This window comes from Oratosquilla oratoria, chromosome 18, assembly GCF_046742065.1.
Source record: "Oratosquilla oratoria isolate Oo_2021 chromosome 18, ASM4674206v1, whole genome shotgun sequence".
NCBI lineage: Eukaryota > Metazoa > Arthropoda > Malacostraca > Stomatopoda > Squillidae > Oratosquilla > Oratosquilla oratoria.
Genome location: NC_134794.1, coordinates 59,294,227 through 59,312,908, shown reverse-complemented (window position 1 = coordinate 59,312,908; position 18,682 = coordinate 59,294,227). Strand labels below are relative to the sequence as shown.

Here is an 18,682-nt window from a genome sequence, read left to right as displayed (position 1 = left end):
CAGAATGTTTATTTATACAATGGGGTTGCCAATATTTTATCTATTTTATTCTGTATAAAAAAATGGAAACGATATACAGCTGCATAACTTTGTATGAGTGTTGCCACCATCATAGAGATTCTTTTGAAATGTTTACCTAAAATTCGCTCATGTACCAGAATTTTTTTAAATATCGCTGGCAACGCTCACTTAAAAGCAATGTTCATACCTGTATTTACCTAGTTGTATTTTACGGGAAGGGGAGCTATGCTCGTGGTGTCCCGTTTTCATATCTCATTTTATCTAAACTATTTTTAAATTCATGTATTGTTTTTGCACACACCACTTTCTCATCTAACTTGTTCCAACTGTCTATTACTCTGTGAGGAAAGCTGTTCTTTTTCAGGTCTCTTCTATAGCTATCCTTTTTGATTTTCTTTCCATGTCCTCTTGTATTTCTGTTATCCCATTTTATCAGACTCTCTCTATCAGTAATTTCTATGCCTTTCATGATTCTGTAAATAGTTATCAAATCTCCTCTCTCTCTTCTTTGCTCTAGTGTCTGTAGTTCAAGTTTTGCTAGTCTCTCTTCATATGATAGTTTTGAGAGTGTAGGTGCCAATTTTGTAATTGCTCTTTGTATTCTTTCAAGTTTTTTTATACATCTTTTTGTACTTGGTGACCATATTGTTGCTGCATATTCCAATCTTGGTCTTCTGAGGGTGATTAGAATTTTCTTCACCATTTCTTCATCCAGATATGTAAATGCAACTTTGATTGTTCTTATTAAATTATAGGTTTCTCCAAAAATCTTATTTATATGTTTCTCAGGTGACATATTATTCATAACAATGACTCCCAGGTCCTTTTCATTTTCCACTTTTTTTATTCTTTCTTCTCCCAATTTATATGATCCTGTTATTCTGTTTTTACTTTTTCCAAATTCCATTATACTACACTTTTTTGTATTGAACTCCATTTCCCACTTCCTACTCCATTCCTGTACTTTGTTTAGATCTCTCTGTAGTGATTCACAATCTTCTTCCGTGTTCACTTTTTTCAATAGTTTTGCATCATCTGCAAAGAAGCTCATATAGCTTTCAATTCCTTCCTCCATATCATTAATATATATAGCAAACATTATTGGGGCCAGAATCGTTCCTTGTGGAACACCGCTTATTACTTCATCCCATTTTGAGTGTTGGTCTCTTATTACTACTCTCATTTTTCTTTCTTGCAAAAAGTCTTCCATCCAATTTAGTAGTTTTCCCTGTATTCCTCCTTCAGTTTCTAATTTCTTAACTCCTTCCATACGGTACTGCCTACGTAGGCGTCATGAGGAGCAAGTGGATTCGCGATGCTGCCATATCGGCGTCTTGATTATATTTATTGTAGTCGCCCCTGTGTTTTTACATTCTCCCAAATGTGCCCTGAATCCCATTCTCTGTGGTTTTCAAAATTCGCGGGTGAAAGAGAGAACGATCGATATAAGCGGTGACTATATTTTATGATGCGAGTATTATTACGACACGTCGTACGGCTGGCATTGGCTGCTGCCCGCGAGATTTAAGTCCGGAGTGAAGTGGTTAAGCAACTTTTTATGTGGTACTTTGTCAAAAGCTTTTTTTAGGTCTAGAAATACGCAATCAGCCCATCCATCTCTTTCTTGTATTATATCTATTAGCCTTGAATAGAAACATATTAAATTGGTGACGCATGATCGTTCTTGTCTGAATCCAAATTGTCTTGGATTTAGCACGTTGTTTTTTTCTAAATATTTTACCCATCTATTTTTTACAATTCTTTCACAAATATTTGCTATTGTACTTGTTAGAGAGACTGGCCTATAGTTGTTAGGGTCTTCTGTGTTATAGAGAAAGTGAAACAGGATGCATATAATAGTTTGTGGGTAGAATTAACCCAAACAAATTGACAAAAAATTAATATAGGTGTAATATATAGGCCAAAAACATTATCATTAGCAGACAACAAACTGTTGTTTCAAGAACTGTCTAGTTTCTGCAACTGGGACTTATTGATAATGGGCAATTACAATTTTGCTGACATTGATGACCCTTAAACATGGCCATATAGGTAGCTGTAGATTTTCTTGGTGAGAATTACTTAGTTCAGCACATAAAAGAGCCCACAACACATGGAAATTTACTTGATTTATTGATCACTAGCTACAAAAGCATGATAACTGATGTAGAAGTTGGTGAAACTATTGCAAGTAGTGATCATAACTCAGAATCAAACTAAAAAAATTAGAAAAGATACTTGTGTATATAAAATACCTGATTTCAGTCAAGTTTGTTCATAGGACTATGTCAGGAGCTTCAGCTTAGAGATTGGGAGGCAAAATTAAGCGAGAGACTGGTAGATCAGCTGTGGAAATATTTCAAAATATGCTTACTAAGATGATTCATACTTACATCCTGTTTAAGGACAGACACCCCCCCAAATCAGGCTTGCCCAAAATGGCTCGACAAAAAACTGAAAAAAGTACTGCTAAAAAGGGACAAGCTTATAAGAAATACAAGTGTTTGGGTGTACCTAATGACTATCGAAGTTGTGTAATAATACAAAGATATTTAAAAAAGACAAAAAATTGAAATAATACAAAATGAATATTGCTGATAAATTGAAAGGGTGAACTTACTACAAAAGAAAAAATTAAAAGGTGTATAGAAAAACTCAAACTCAATAAAACACCAGGACCTGACTGTTGGCATCCAAAAATCTTAAAGAAAATGAAAAATGAGCTTGTTTTTCCATTATAAATTATTTTCAAGAAATCCATCCTATCATGATATGTCCCAAAAGAATGGAAGCTAGCTACTGTTACTCCCACATTCAAAAAAGGTGACAAAAATAAACCAAATAACTACAAGCCTATAAGCTTGACTTCAATCGTAGGAAAAATTATGGAAACTATCATCAGAGATGCTATCAAACATCATTTAGAAACTGTTTGATAAATGACAGCCAACATGGATTCAGACAAACATTCTTGCGTGACTTATTCGAATTCTACAGCACAGTTATCTTGAATAACGACAAAAGAAACAATATAGATTTAATATATCTAGACTTTGCAAAAGCTTTTGATACAGTCCCCTGCGAAAGACTACTTACTAAATTAGCTTCACATGGAATAAGTGGTAGCCTATTAAGTTGGACTAGTAATTGCATGAATGATCGAAAACAGAGAGTTGTTTTAAATGGCAAAACTTCTGGATGGAAAAATGTTACAAGTGGAGTTCCTCAGGGTTCCATTCTTGGGCCACTTCTATTCACAGTATATATAAATGATATAGATCATGGACTGAAATCTATTGTCTCTAAATTTAATGATGATACAAAAATGTGTGGAATGGCAAATGATCACTTAAAACTATTAGATATTTAAGAATATTTAGATAAATTACAGCAATGATCTGAAAAGAGGCTGACGAAATTTAACACAAGTAAATGCAGGTTATGCACATAGGTAAAAATAACAGTAAGTACGATTATAAGTTATTTGGAAATTCGTTAACAAGAGTGGGTAGTGAAAAGGATCTCGGCATAATTATCAGTAACGATCTAAAATCATCCAAGCAGTGTATTTCAGCCTCTGAGAAAGCAAATAAGATTCTAGAACTGATTGTGCAATCTTTTGACTTCAAAAATCCATCTCTCATTAGCAAGCTATATAAATTGTTAGTTCATCCACATTTGGAATGTGCTATTTCTGTATGGTCACTGAATCTCATTATAAACCTTGACAAATTGGAAAAAGTACAATGGTGAGCCACAAAACAGATTCCAAATATCAAAAATAAATCATACAAAAATTGACTAAAACATATCTACAAAGGATTACAAAGGTGGAGCACGCTGACAGGAGACTCCTTGGTCCATATCTAGGTCGGATGCAAAAATAATAATAAATAAATGAATAAATGAATATATAATAATGTAAATAAATAAAATACATAAATAAATGCATAGGTATGGTTTAATAGTAAACAAACAGGTAAATGGTAAATACAGTAATAATAAATTGACATATAACTAATAATAAATGAGAATCAAGCAAATAATGATAAACAGATAAATGATAACAAGACAAATAGACAAATAAAATAAATGATAATCATTACAGCATATTGCTTAGGAGTTTATCTAAATGATTCTTAAAGCTTCGAACTGAACTACATTGCACTGCTTCTGCAGGAAGTTTATTCTATTTATTAACTACACGGTTGGCAAAGTTATTTCTACTCGCTTCCAAATTAAATCTATTTCTGGACAGTTTGAGACCATTGTTTCTTGTTGGATTCTCATTCAGTGTGAAGATTTTGTCACTTTTGATGTTGTCAATTCCCTTTAGAATCTTAAAGACCTGTATCAAGTCACCTCTGAGTCTACACTTTTTTTTTTAAGGAAAACAGATTGATATGTTTTAGTCGATTTTTGTATGATTTATTCTTTATATTTGGAATCAGTTTTGTGGCTCGCCGTTGTACTTTTTCCAATCTGTCAATGTCTTTAATGAGATTCGGTGACCATACGGAAACAGCATATTCCAAATGTGGACGAACTAACGATTTATATAGCCTGTTAATGAGTGATGGACTTTTGAAGTCAAAAGATCATGCAATCAGTCCTAGAATCTTATTTGCTTTCTCAGAGGCTGAAATACACTGCTTGGATGATTTGAGATTGTTACTGATAATTATGCAGAGATCTTTTTCACTATTCACTTTTGTTAACGAATTTCCAAATAACTTGTAATTGTACTTACTGTTATTTCTACCTATGTGCATTACCTTGCATTTACTTGTGTTAAATTTCATTAGCCACTTTACAGACCATTGCTGTAATCTATCTAAATCTTCTTGAATATCCAATTGGTTTAAGTGATCATTTGCCATTCTGCAGTTGTGTATCATCAGCAAATCTGGAAACAGTAGATTTTAGTCCATGGTCTGTATTATTTACATATACTATGAATAGAAGTGGCCCAAGATCGGAACCCTGAGGAATTCCACTTGTAACATTTTTCCATCCAGAAGTTTTTCCATTTAAAACAACTCTCGGTTTTCGGTCATTCAACCAATTACTAGTCCAACTTAATAGGCTACCACTTATTCCATGTGAAGCTAATTTAGTAAGTAGTATTTTTGCGGGGGACTGTATCAAAAGCTTTTGCAAAGTCTAGATATATTAAATCTATACTGTTTCTTTTGTCATAATTCGAGATAACCGTGTTGTAGAATTCGAGTTAGTCATGCAAGAACGTTTTTGTCTGAAACGATGCTGGCTATCACTTATCAAACGGTTTCTTTCTAAAAACTAGAAACAACTTTGCCAACCATGTAGTTAATGAATGGAATAAACTTCCTACAGAGGCAGTGCAATGTAGTTCAGTTCGATGCTTTAAGAATCATTTAGATAAATGCCTAAGCAAGATACTGTAGTGATTATCATTTACTTTATATTATTTGTTTTTGTTTTGTTATCATGTCAGTTTGATTCTCATTAATTATTAGTTATATGTCAATTTATTGTTATATACTATTTATCTGTTTTTTTATTATTTAACTAGACCTATGCATTTATTTATGTATTTTATTTGTTATTTACATTATTATAGTTTTTATTTATTCATTTATTATTACTTTGATTTTTTTCGCATCCAACCTAGATATGGACCAAAAGGTCTCCTGTCAGTATGCTCCGCCTTTGTAATCCTTTGTAGCATCTCTAATGATAGTTTCCAGATTTTTTCCTACGATTGAAGTAAAATTTATAGGTCTATAATTAAAAAAAATTGCCACAGTTTTTTAATATGGGAGTAACATTAGCTAGCTTCCATTCTCTTGGGACATCTCCAGATATGATGGATTTCTTGAAAATAATTTCTGATGGAACAACAATCTCCTTTTTCATTTCCTTTAAGATTCTTGGATGCCAACCGTCAGGCCCTGGTGTTTTATTAACTTTGAGTGTCTCTATACACCTTTTAATTTTTCCTTTTGTTATATTTACCGTAGTAAGTTTACCCAAGACTTTCCACAGGTTTCAGTTTGTAGTTCATTTTGAGGTGTTTCATGTTTGAATACTGAGCTATAATAACTGTTTAAAATATTACACATTCCTTCATTTGAATATTCAAGTTGACCGTCAGCAGATAATATTGGACCAATGTGATTTCTAACAACCTTTTTATCTCTAATGTAACTATAGAATTCTTTGGGATTCTCTTTGGATTTATCAGCGATATTAATTTCATATTGTTGTTTTCGTTTTTTTATTGTCTTTTATAAATCTCTCTGTATTAATACATAACTTTCATAGTCATTAGATGCACCCGAGCACTTATATTTCTTATATGCCTGTCTCTTTTTAGCAATACTTTTTTCAGTTTCTTTGTCAAGCCATTTTGGGCGAGCCTGATTTGGGGGACGTCCTTGAAAGGAATGTAAGTATGAATCATCTTAGTGAGCATATTTTGAAATATTTCCCACATCTGATCTACAGGTCTTTCACTTGATTTTGCCTCCAAATCTGAGATCTGAAGCTCCTTACACAGTCCTATGAACTGAACTTTACTGAAATCAGGTATTTTAGATACACAATTATCTATTCTAATTTTTTTAGTAGTTTGAATCTAAGTTGTGATCGTTATTTGCAACAGTATCACTGACTTTTACATCAGTTATCATGTTTTCGTGGCTAGCGATCAATAGATCAAGTAAGTTTCCATGGGTTGTGGGCTCTTTTACATGCTGAACTAAGTAATTGTCACCAAGAAACTCAATCAAACGACTCCCTATATGGCTATGTTCAAGGGTCATCCAATCAATGTCAGTAAAATTGAAATCACCCATTATCAATAAATCCCGGTTGCAGAAATCAGACAGTTCTTGAAATAACAGTTTGTCGCCTGCTAATGATAATGTCTTTGGCCTACAAATTACACGTACATTAATTTTTTGTCAATTTGTTTGGGTTAATACTACCCACAAACTATCATATGCATCCTGTTTCACTTTCTCTACAACACAAGCATGGACATTGTTTTTAATGTACAACAGAACACTCCCACCTTTTTCGAGGTTTCTATCCTGATGAAAGTGTTTAAATCCCACAATATTAAATTCAGCTTCGAACTCTTTACCATTTAACCCCTTCCATACAGTGCCGCACACGTAGGCGTCATGGACTTAGATCTCGGTGGCAGCAGCCAATGCCAGCCGTATGACGTGTCGTAATAATACTCGCATCATAAAATATAGTCACCGCTTATATCGATCGTTCTCTCTTCACCCGTGAATTTTGATAACCATAGAAAATGCGATTACAAAAGAATTAGAAAGAATGTCATTATGGAGGGGCGACTACAATAAATATAATCAAGACGCCGATATGGCAGCCTCGCGAATACACCCGCTCCCCATGACACCTACGTGTGCGGCACCGTATGGAAGGGGTTAACCATGTCTCGGTAATTCCTATCATATTGAGATTTTTGCTTTTGATATACGCCTGTATTTCTTTAAATTTGTTCCCAATACTACGAGCATTAAAGTACATGGTTTTAAAAAAATTGTGATTAGTTCTTTTTGACACGTTCTGAGTTTCAATATCATGCCTTACATTATAATTTTGTTTTTTATTGACACCTTGCTCTATATTGATATTTGGTCCTTCATTGACATTCAATGCCTCATTAACATTTCCCCCATTACAGACATCTGGTCGCTCACGGTCATCCGATCTCTTTTGTACACTTTGTCCCCCTACGTCACCGCGATTCACACCAGCCTTCCGTCGTTCATTGACATTCTGTCCAGCATCCCTTCTTAGAATTATATTTTGTCCTCCAGTGACATTATATCCTACCGTGATATTTTTCCTCCAGTATCATTACATCCTATCGTGATCTTTTGTCTTTCACTGTCATTACATCCCACCATGATCTTTTGTCTTCCACTGTCAATACATCCCATCATGATATTTGTCCTTTATTGAAATTTGTCCTGCATCCCTTCCTAAAATTATGCTTTGTCCTCCACTGACATTATATCCTACCGTGATATTTTTTCCTCCATTATCATTACATCCCATCATCATATTTTGTCCTCCACTGTTATTACATCCCATCGTGATCCTTTGTCCTCCACTGTCATTACATCCCATCGTGACATTTTGTCCTTTAACATTGCATCCTAATGTAACACTTCATCCTCTACCAACATTATATCTTAAAATTATAGTTTGTCCTATGCTGGCATATTTTTCTACATTAATGCTATACTCTGATTCTGTTTTCCCCAATACACTCTATTTCCCCTTCCCTTTGGGCTTCTACCCTAAAAAAGGAACTAGTTCATTACAAACTCCCAAAATGAGGTTTGTAAGAACATCTTTGCCTCTGCGGGTAAGGTGGATCCCATCAGAAGCGTAAAGGTTATGACGCCTGGAAAGGAGATACCAAGGATCAAGAAAGTGGTATCCCAGTTGCGTGCACAAATGTGATATCCTATTATTGAACCCTATGGCTCTACTGTTCCAACACAAGCCTGCGTAGATCCTCGGGAGGATCTCACAGACTATATGACGGCTCCCATGTTCCTTCATCTCCTGAAGGAAGACCCTGCAATTCTGAACAAGTTCCTCTGATCTCACCCTACCCATATCGTTACTTCCCATATGAACAATCGTAACTGTGTTTGTCCATCTTTTCTCCCTGATGGTTTGGGTACAATCGGCGATCCCATGGTCCGGGTGACATACAAGCTTGCAACGTCATTTATTCTTTTGCTGCAGCATGTTGTCATAGCCTTGCACCACGGAGTCACCCACCACCAAGAACTCATGATTTTCAGCCACTTCATCTTCCAGCAGATTGGCTAGAGCCAGCGGTTGCTCCACAAGACACCCGCTTACTGAATGTGGGCTCAACAAATGGGATCCCACAGAATGCCACTTGCTCACAGCAGTGACAGAAGGGGAAGAAGTGGAACACTCTTTGGGTTGTGGGGAGGATTCACTCTTCTCACAGAGTGCACTCCTGAGAAGACGAATTTCCTCCTCACACATCCTGAGACAGTCCTCCAGGTTCATACAACCTTCACAAGCCATTTCGCTCCTCCTTTGGCAATACAAACGGCAAAGAGAAAATATAAATCAACAAAAGAAACCAAAGTGGTCTCTAATAAACTAAATACATGAAACTTACTCTGCTTACCTTATACTATTTCTCCTACCTTTGGAGTACAGTAACATAATACTGTTTTGAATTTAAATAGAACACTACACTTTATCTTATATCTGTAACTGTATAGTGCTATATGTATACAATAACAAAAACACAACACAATCACTTGTCACTATTTGGAGATATAAATTTCACAGGTATTCGCTAGCTGGTGTCTGTGCAGAAAATGAGTTCTCTAGCTGAGGTCACGTAGCATACTGAGCTCTCTAGCTAAGGTTGTGAAGCAGACTGAGCTGAGGTCATGAAGCAGACTCAGAGGTGACTTGATACAGGTATCTAAGATTCTATAGGGAATTGACAACATCAAAAGTGACAAAATTTTTACATTGAATGAGAATCCAAGAAATAATGGTTTCAAACTGTCAGGAAATAGATTTAATTTGGAAGCGAGTATAAACAACTTTTGCCAACCGTGTAGTTAACCCCTTCCATACGGTGCCGCACACGTAGGCGTCATGAGGAGCAAGTGGATTCGCGACGCTGCCATATCGGCGTCTTGATTATATTTATTGTAGTCGCCCCTGTGTTTTTACATTCTCCCAAATGCGCGTTAATCCCATTCTCTGTGGTTTTCAAAATTCGCGGGTGAAAGAGAGAACGATCGATATAAGCGGCGACTATATTTTATGATGCGAATATTATTTCGTTACGTCGTACGGCTGGCATTGGCTGCTGCCCGCGAGATTTAAGTCCCGTATTGAAGTGGTTAATGAATGGAATCATTTCCTGCAGAGGCAGTGCAATGTAATTCAGTTTGAAGCTTTAAGACTCATTTAGATAAACACATAAGGAAGATGCTGTAATGCTTGCCATCTATTTTATATTATTTGTTTGTTATTATTTGTCTGTTTATTATTTGCTTATTATTTATTATTAGTTATCTGTCAATTTATTATTTACCTGTTTGTTTATCATTTAATTTTACCTATTTATTCTATAACTATTTATATCATTATAATTTATCTATTTATTTATCATTATATATATACTTTTGCATCCAACCTAGTTATGAACCAAAAGGTATCCTGTCAGCATGGTCCTCCTTTGTAATTCTTTGTAAATCCCTCTGTATGTCTATAATTTTACCAAAAAGTCTTTTCTCATACCCAGTAAATCCAGGAAAAGGTTCTACCTTTTCATACCTAAAGGGGATCTAAAGCTCATGTTTACATTTTCTATCACTTTTGTAACCAGTAGATGGCTCTGAATTAATATTTATGTTTCGCTTCAATGTTTTGCCACCAGGGGACTTCTCTGGCCTGTTTTCATTACCTTCCAGTTTTCTTCAATACTCAGTATTTGTACTGTAATTAAATCATCTCAGGCATCCACAAGTATTCCCTTTCCCATTTAACACAAAATATGTATCCTGCTATTGTAGCAATGTTGAGATGTTTTATTTTTAATATGTTTCTCAGGCACTCCAATTTTTATGTGTTGTTAGTCTGGATGTTCGCTTGTCTCTATTTACCTAGTTGTATCTTATGGGAAGGGGAGCTACACTCGTGATGTCCCGTCTCTGTATCTTGCCATATCTAATTTGCTCTTAAATTATTGTATTGTTTTTGTACACACTATTGTTTCATCTAGTATGTTCTATACATCCACCACTCTGTGGGGAAAGCTGTTCTTTTTCAGGTCTCTTCTATAACTGTCCTTTTTGAGTTTTTTTCCATGTCCTCTTGTGTTTCTCTTATCCCAATTTAGTAAGTCATCTCTATCAAGGACTTCCACACCTCTCATAATTCTGTAGATGGTCGACGAGTCACCTCTTACTCTCCTTTGTTCCAGAGTCAGTAGTTCTATTTTTGACAATCTTTCTTCATATGACATTTTTGATAGTGTTGGGGCCATCTTTATAGTTACTCTCTGGATTCTCTCACTTTTCCTTATATTCTTTTTAGTAATGGGTGACCATAGTGTCGCTACATACTCCAATTTAGGCCATGTGACTAGTATTTTCTTTACCATTTCTTCATCCAAGTAAGTAAAAGCCATTTTTATTGACCTTAGCAAGTTATAGGTTTCACCAATAATTTTGTCTATGTTTGTGATGGGGCATATCTTCTGTGATGATCATTTCCAGGCCTTCTTCAAATCCCACTTTCTTTACTTCCTTTTCACCAATTTTATACTGTCCTGATATCCTTTTTTAAATTTTTTCCTAATTCCATTATGCTACATTTCTTATGTTGAAGTCCACTTCCCAATACTGACTCCACTCCCAGACCCTATTTAGATCTTTCTGTAGTAAATCACAGTCCGTTTCAGTATCCAAATTTCTTAAAATTTTTTGCATCATCTGCAAAGAAGCTCATGTAACATTCCATGTAGATGGAGTGAGGTTAGACGAGACCAGAAAAACAGGAGTCAGCCAAGAGTGGCTACCTTATGAGAAAAATGCCAATATAGAAACAGAGGGGAGTGAAAGGAAGTATGCGGTCAAGGCTCTGCGAGACACAGGGGCATCCTGTACCATTATGAGGCCTTATATGATACCAGGATTAGAAAATAGGCACATAGGTCAGTTCACCATAGGATTAGCTGGAGGAGTGGTGACATTAGCACCCCTAGTTAAGGTGTTACTTGAGACAGATGGTCAAACAATGAGTGCTGAGGTAGTAGTAGAACTTCCAGTAAAAAGAATATACGTCCTCGGGAATAATGTATATGAGATAGTCCAGGTTAGACTCAAGGCGGTAGATGTCCCCATAACCAGAGAGACACACACAGATGAAGCTGACATGGCCAACCCCATGGTCGTTATCACCAGATACCAGGCCATGAAACCATGAGAGGAAGATGAACAAGGTGATGACACCCTGGGTCCACTGTTTGATGCAGACACTGCAGATATGGTCCTGAAGGAGTCACAAAATGAACTTGGTGAGGAAAGCAGATAGCAGCAAAAGATGTAGCAGAAAACCAGGGAGATGAAGGAAAGCAGGTAGCAGCAAAAGATGTAGCAGGAGACCAGGGAGATGAAGGAAAGCAGGTAACAGCAGTTGTAGGAGGAGACCAGGGAGATGACATCCTAACAGAGATGATCTGTGAGATGGCCATAGATAGGGAGGAACTCATCCGACTACAGCAGGAGGACCCAGAGCTGGAGGAAGTATGCCAAGCAGTTGAGGAGGACCAGGAAGAAGGGAAGTACAGCTAGAAAAAGAATTGGCAAGAAAAGTTCTAAAAGTAGTACAAGATGAAGAGCAAGAAATAGAAAAGGAAATAAAGGAACTGCACAAAATGGGTACATACAAATATGCAGAAGGAAAAAATCAACCCCTAAAGATCAAATTAAGGTCGCAAATGGCAGCAAAATAAATTTGAGCAAAAACAAGAAAATTAGCAAGTGAACACTACAAAAGTATATGGATAAAGAGATATGAATTATGAGGAAAGAGAAAGAGATAAGATATTAAGAAGTGAAGCTAAAGAAGCTAATGAAAATGAGAAAAGAACGGAGACCAAGAAAATGTAGTTCTATTGGAGAGTGTTAGACATGGACTGAAGAAATGGTATATTGAAAAAAATAAAAAAATAAATAAATAAAAATAAAATAATAATAAAATAAATAGAATAATAATAATAATAATAAAAAAAAAAGGTTCAAAGACTGAGATGGATGGAGTAGAAAACTAAAATTAGCTTATACCAATATAGGCAGATTAATCTCATGATTAAATGAAGTAAATGATTACCTGTCGGAGGAAAAACAAAGCATAATGGGAATTAAGGTGGCCACCATTACCAGTATTGGACATGGATTATATAGTCACTGGCTTGGCTTAGAAATAGAGAAGAGAAACAGGGTGGAGGAGTCATGTTCCTGATTAAGAAAAACTTATATGTGATGAAAGTTACATATGGAGAGAACAGTAAAGAACAGTAAAGAATAGTAAAGAGAACAGACCACAATAAGAATCAAAGATAGTAACATAAATCCAGAAAGTTTGCAGTGATTTATGTGCCCCCAAAATTGGGGGAGGTTGTCATCCCCTCCCTCATTAAATCCATAGAAATAATCATCTCCACTTTCTATTGTGTTGTTCTTTTCTATATTTCTAATTTTAATGCCTTTACTGATATTTTCAACTTCACCTGCGTCGTCTGCAGACCTTTTGTTTACATTCCTTCTTAAGTCCAGGGGAGCCTGTTCGTCTCCTTCATTATTTTCTTCCATTTTCTTCAATAATTCCTCCACTTCTCCTGTTTCTTCACCTGCCTACTACACCATGAGCTTTCCCCTATCCTTATTAACACAACACAGGTACTCACTCGTCTTTGAAATCCACAAAAATTTTGTTTTTCCTGAGTTCCAATTGTTGCTGTCTCTTTGCCGATCGTGTATTTACATAGTTGTATTTTACAGGAAGGGGAGCTATGCTCGTGGTGTCCCGTCTTCATATCTCATTTTATCTAAACTATTTTTAAATTCATGTATTGTTTTTGCACACACCACTTTCTCTTCTACCTTGTTCCAACTGTCTATTACTCTGTGAGGAAAGCTGTTCTTTTTCACATCTCTTCTATAGGTGTCTTTCTTGATTTTCTTTCCATGTCCTCATGTATTTCTATCATCCCATTTTATCAGATTCTCTCTATCAATAATTTCTATGCCTTTCATGATTCTGTGAATAGTTACCAAATCTCCTCTCTCTCTTCATTGCTCTAGTGTCTGTAGTTCAAGTTTTGCTAGTCTCTCTTCATATGATAGTTTTGAGAGTGTTGGTACCAATTTTGTAATTGCTCTTTGTATTCTTTCAAGTTTTGTTACACATTTTTTTTTGTCCTTGGTGACCACATTGTTGCTGCATATTCCAATCTTGGTCTTGTCAGAGTGATTAGAATTTTCTTCACCATTTCTTCATCCAGGTATGTAAATGCCACTTTGATTGTTCTTATTAAATTATAAGTTTCTCCAAAAATCTTATTTATATGTTTCTCAGGTGACACATTATTCATAACAATGACTCCCAGGTCCTTCTCATTTTCTACTTTTTTTATTCCTTCTCCCAAATTATATGATCCTGTTATTCTGTTTTTGCTTTTTCCAAATTCCATTATACTACACTTTTTAGTGTTGAACTCCATCTCCCACTTCCTACTCCATTCCCATACTTTATTTAGATCACTCTGTAGTGACTCACAATCTTCTTCCGTGTTCAATTTTTTAAATATTTTTGCATCATCTGCAAAGAAGCTCATATAACTTTCAATTCCTTCATCCATATCATTAATATATATAGCAAACATTATTGGGGCCAGAACTGTTCCTTGTGGAACACCGCTTATTACTTCATCCCATTTTGAGTGTTTGTCTCTTATCACTACTCTCATTTTTCTTCCTTGCAAAAAGTCTTCCATCCATTTAAGCAGTTTGCCCTGTATTTCTCCTTCAGTTTCTAATTTCTTAAGCAACTTCTTATGTGGTACTTTGTCAAAAGCTTTTTTTAGGTCTAGAAATGCACAATCAGCCCATCCATCTCTTTCGTGTATTATATCTATTAGCCTTGAATAGAAACATATTAAATTGGTGACGCATGATCGTCCTTGTCTGAATCCAAATTGCCTTGGATTTAGCACGTTTTTTTTCTAAATAATTTATCCATCTACTTTTGATAATTCTTTCACAAATTTTTGCTATTGTACTTGTTACTTGTTAGAGAGACTGGTCTATAGTTGGTAGGGTCTTCTTTATTTCCCCCTTTACATATAGGTACTAATTTGCTTTTTTCCAATCTTCTGGAACTTTTCCTTCTTTCAAGGAACTGTTTATTATGCTATGTATTTTGTCTGCCAGTTCATTCCTGCATTCTTTCAGTATCCAGTTTGCTATTTCATCTGGTCCATGCGATTTTCTGACATCAAGATTACTCAAATGTTTCATTATTTCATTCTTTGATACTTCTGTTTCTTTCATAGGAGGGACTTTCTCTTTCCATTCGATCTCTTCAGGTTGTATGTTCTCCCTTGTAAACACTGATTTAAAATGCTTGTTCATAATTTCCACCATTTCTATTTCCTCTGTGTAGTCAACTCCTCCTTGTCTTAATTTCTCCAAATCTTGTTTGTTTTTCAGTTTGTTGTTTACAAATCTGTAAAATAGTTTTGGTTGATCTTTACATTATTCTATGACATCTTTTTCATATTTTCTCTTCTCTCTGCACGCTTGTACATATTCATTTCTATAACAAGTATATATTTTCCATTTTTCAGGTCTTTTGTTTTTCTTCGATTTGGTCCAAGCTTTGTCTCTTTTGTCTTTTAACTCCCTACAATTTTTGTTGTACCAGCACTTTACATATTCTTTTTCTTGTTTTTGTCTTGGGACATACTTTTCCACTCCATTTTCATAAATTTTTGTCAAAATATTCCATTTCTCTTCCACTGTTGTTTCTTCTTTGTATATTCCTTCCCAGTTTTCTTTTTGAAAGAATTCTCTTATTTTATCAAAGTTTGTCTTTTCATACATCATTCTTCCTTTCCTACATTGTTCATTTCTTTTCATGTATTTTTCCTCATTTAGTTCCAGTTCAATCAATATGTGGTCACTTTTACTTACTGATGTTTTATATTCAATCTTTTCCACTATTCTAGGTTCAGATGTTATTATTAAGTCTAGTCTCGATGGTTCTTCTTCATTTCTATACCTAGTGTTCTCCTGTATCCACTGTGTCATTGTATGGTCAATAATCATCTCGAGTAGAACATTTCCCCATGAGCCGTCTCCACCCTTTACTGTCATCTCTTCCCAGCAAACTTCTTTGCAATTAAAGTCGCCCATAACTATTCTTCCTCCATCTTCCATTATCTTATTTAATGTTATCCTTGTGTCCTCTAATATACTTTTATGTTCTCTCTCTTCCCACGAGGCTGTTTTTGGAGGCACATAATTTATCACAAACTTTCTGCTCTTCTTATCTCTGTCTTCCACTTTGAACATAATCATCTCTACTGTATTCTTTCCATATGTGACACACCTCATGTTTATATCCTTCTTAGTCAGGAACATAACTCCACCCCCTTGCTTTGTCTCTCTGTTTCTAATCCAATAATTATATGCATCATGTCCTATACTGTTGGGTGGTAGTGGACCTTTTAATTTCGTTTCTACAATTCCCATTATGTCCGGTTCTTTTTCCTTCAGATAATCATTCAGCTCATTCAATTCTGTTATTAATCCATCTATATTTGTGTAAGACACTCTTAGTTTTCTGCCACTTCCATTGTATTCTCTATTTCCCTTTTGTTTTTCTCTAGTATGTCGTATTTCCTTACTTTCATATTCACTACTCTCCAATAGAACTTCTCTTTTTCTGACTCTGTTCTCATCTCGTTTTTTTCCTTAGCTTCATGTCTTTTCATTTTTTCCTCCTCTCTTTCCTCTTTATTCACTTCTCTTTTTATCCATACCTTTTTATATTGTTCACTTGCTGCTAGTTTCCCTGTTTTTGTTAAGATATTCTCTGCCGTCGTTTGTGACCTGAATTTAATCTTAATTGGTCTGGTCTTGTCTGTACTATACTTTCCAAGTCTATACATCTCTTCAATTTGTTTCATGATTTCAGGTTCATCTTCCAGAACTAATTCTAGTAAACTGCTTACTTTTTCTTTTTCCTCATTGATTCTTGAGGTTCTATCTAGGTTATATTTCTCTTCCATTCCTAATATAATTATACATTTCTTTTTATCTGCTAAGTCTCTTACTATATTCTCCTTCTGTCTCATCACTTTGATAAATGAGTCTTCAGTTTGTTCTTTCATTTGCTGTTTAATTATGTCAGTAAATGCAACTTTACTGTTTTCCTGGATTTTTTTCCAACCCTGTGCTTCTTTTGCTATGGCCTCTTTGTTGTCTTTATTATTCCTCTTTAATTCTTCATTCTCCTCTTTTACTGCTTTTAACTGTCTTTTTAATTCTTCTATTTCATTAGTTAGATTTTTGTTCGCCTTCTCTAGTTCTTCCAATCTTTCAACTCTCTGCGCAATTTTGGCTACGTTACCGAACCTGTTTTCCCAATGTTCGGTCATCTTATCAAGTTTCTCCTCTAGTCTTGCCAATCGGGGAAGGTTGGTATCCCCCCCACCCTCTTTAAATCCCTGGAAACTACTATCATCACCTTCCACTGTGCTGCTCTTATCTATACTTCTAATCTTTACATTTTTGTTGATCCCGTCATCACCAAAATCATTATTGTCGGTCCGCCTCTTGTTTACAAGATGCCTGGCCTCCTGGACCGTGTCCCTCTCTTCCTCATTTCCCTCAATAATCCCTTCCCTTCTCCTTCTCTATCACTCCCCCACTACACCATGAGCACTCCTCTTCCCTATAAATACAATATGGCACTTCCTGGACATTGAGATCCATGTAGATTTTCCTTTTTCTTCGGTACACCAATTCTCGCCGTCCATTCGACGAAAGTGTGTGTGTGTGTGTGTATGTACATACATACATGAATGCAATAATCTTGCTCTCTCCAGTGTTTCCCAACATTCATCTTCCAACTTCATTGCTCATATCAAATTTTCATTCTTACACTCAGTACTAATGTACAGCACATCTCTTGCCTCACTCCAAAGATTATCCATAATTCTTTGACACCTCTTCAGAGGAGTATGGTCTCCACTCTAATTTCTCTGAAATATCTATATTTGGTAATTTCAATGTTTACCACAAGCTTTGGATTTCCTCTGTAACCAACCCACCATGTACTGAAAAAAAGTGGGGGTCACTTATTTTGTTTAATGGTTAATCCAACCCTGATTATATTCTGTTTTTCTTTAATGTATGAAGCTGGTTAATAAATCAAAAGGAAAAGCATGGTCTACATACAAGTTAAACATAAATTGAGATGTGTTATAAAAAAGAAATAACATACATGCTTCAGAAAACGTAAATTACTTACACAATTCCTCTCTATCGAACTGTGAGACTGCTCCACCAAAGAGTCCCTTGAAAAAGCTTTGCTTTGGAGGTTCAGGCATGTCACAAGCAACATAAAGCTCCCCTAACAGCTCCTGTAGGTCTTTGCTGTAAAAAAAAAAAAGAAAAAAGAAAGAAAAAAGAAAAGAGAAAAAAATGATTCATTTATAGATATGATTTTGAAGTACCCTAAAAATACAGTTAAACCATTATCTTCTCAACCTATTAATACCAATTTGCACACTCTTATGTATACTTAACTCTTTCAGAAAAAAATGTAGTGGTAAATTTATTCTTAGAATATGGATACCTGACAAAATATGCACACATATAGATATGTAAGAAAAGGCCTTTTTCCCTTTATAAGGGGGTAGACAAGTCAAAGAACTGCTTACATCACACCCATCATGCATTCACTCAAAACCTACTTGTTGCCCCTCCCTTCTTAATGCCTTGTGGATAGACTACAAGGTCATTCTCACCCCCACCACACTGCTAGGGGA

General features: G+C 35.4%; 1 protein-coding gene across 6 annotated transcripts in view; it reads right to left on the bottom strand.

Moving 5' to 3' along the window:
• Positions 1-18,682, bottom strand: part of Tomosyn (syntaxin-binding protein tomosyn) — an 870,373-nt gene that overhangs the window by 15,877 nt on the left and 835,814 nt on the right. For all 6 annotated transcript variants that reach the window (XM_076202137.1, XM_076202139.1, XM_076202138.1 and 3 more), the window contains one exon: positions 18,163-18,287. In XM_076202137.1, the coding sequence (XP_076058252.1) occupies positions 18,163-18,287 (125 nt within the window). The remainder of the gene's footprint in view (positions 1-18,162; positions 18,288-18,682) is intronic.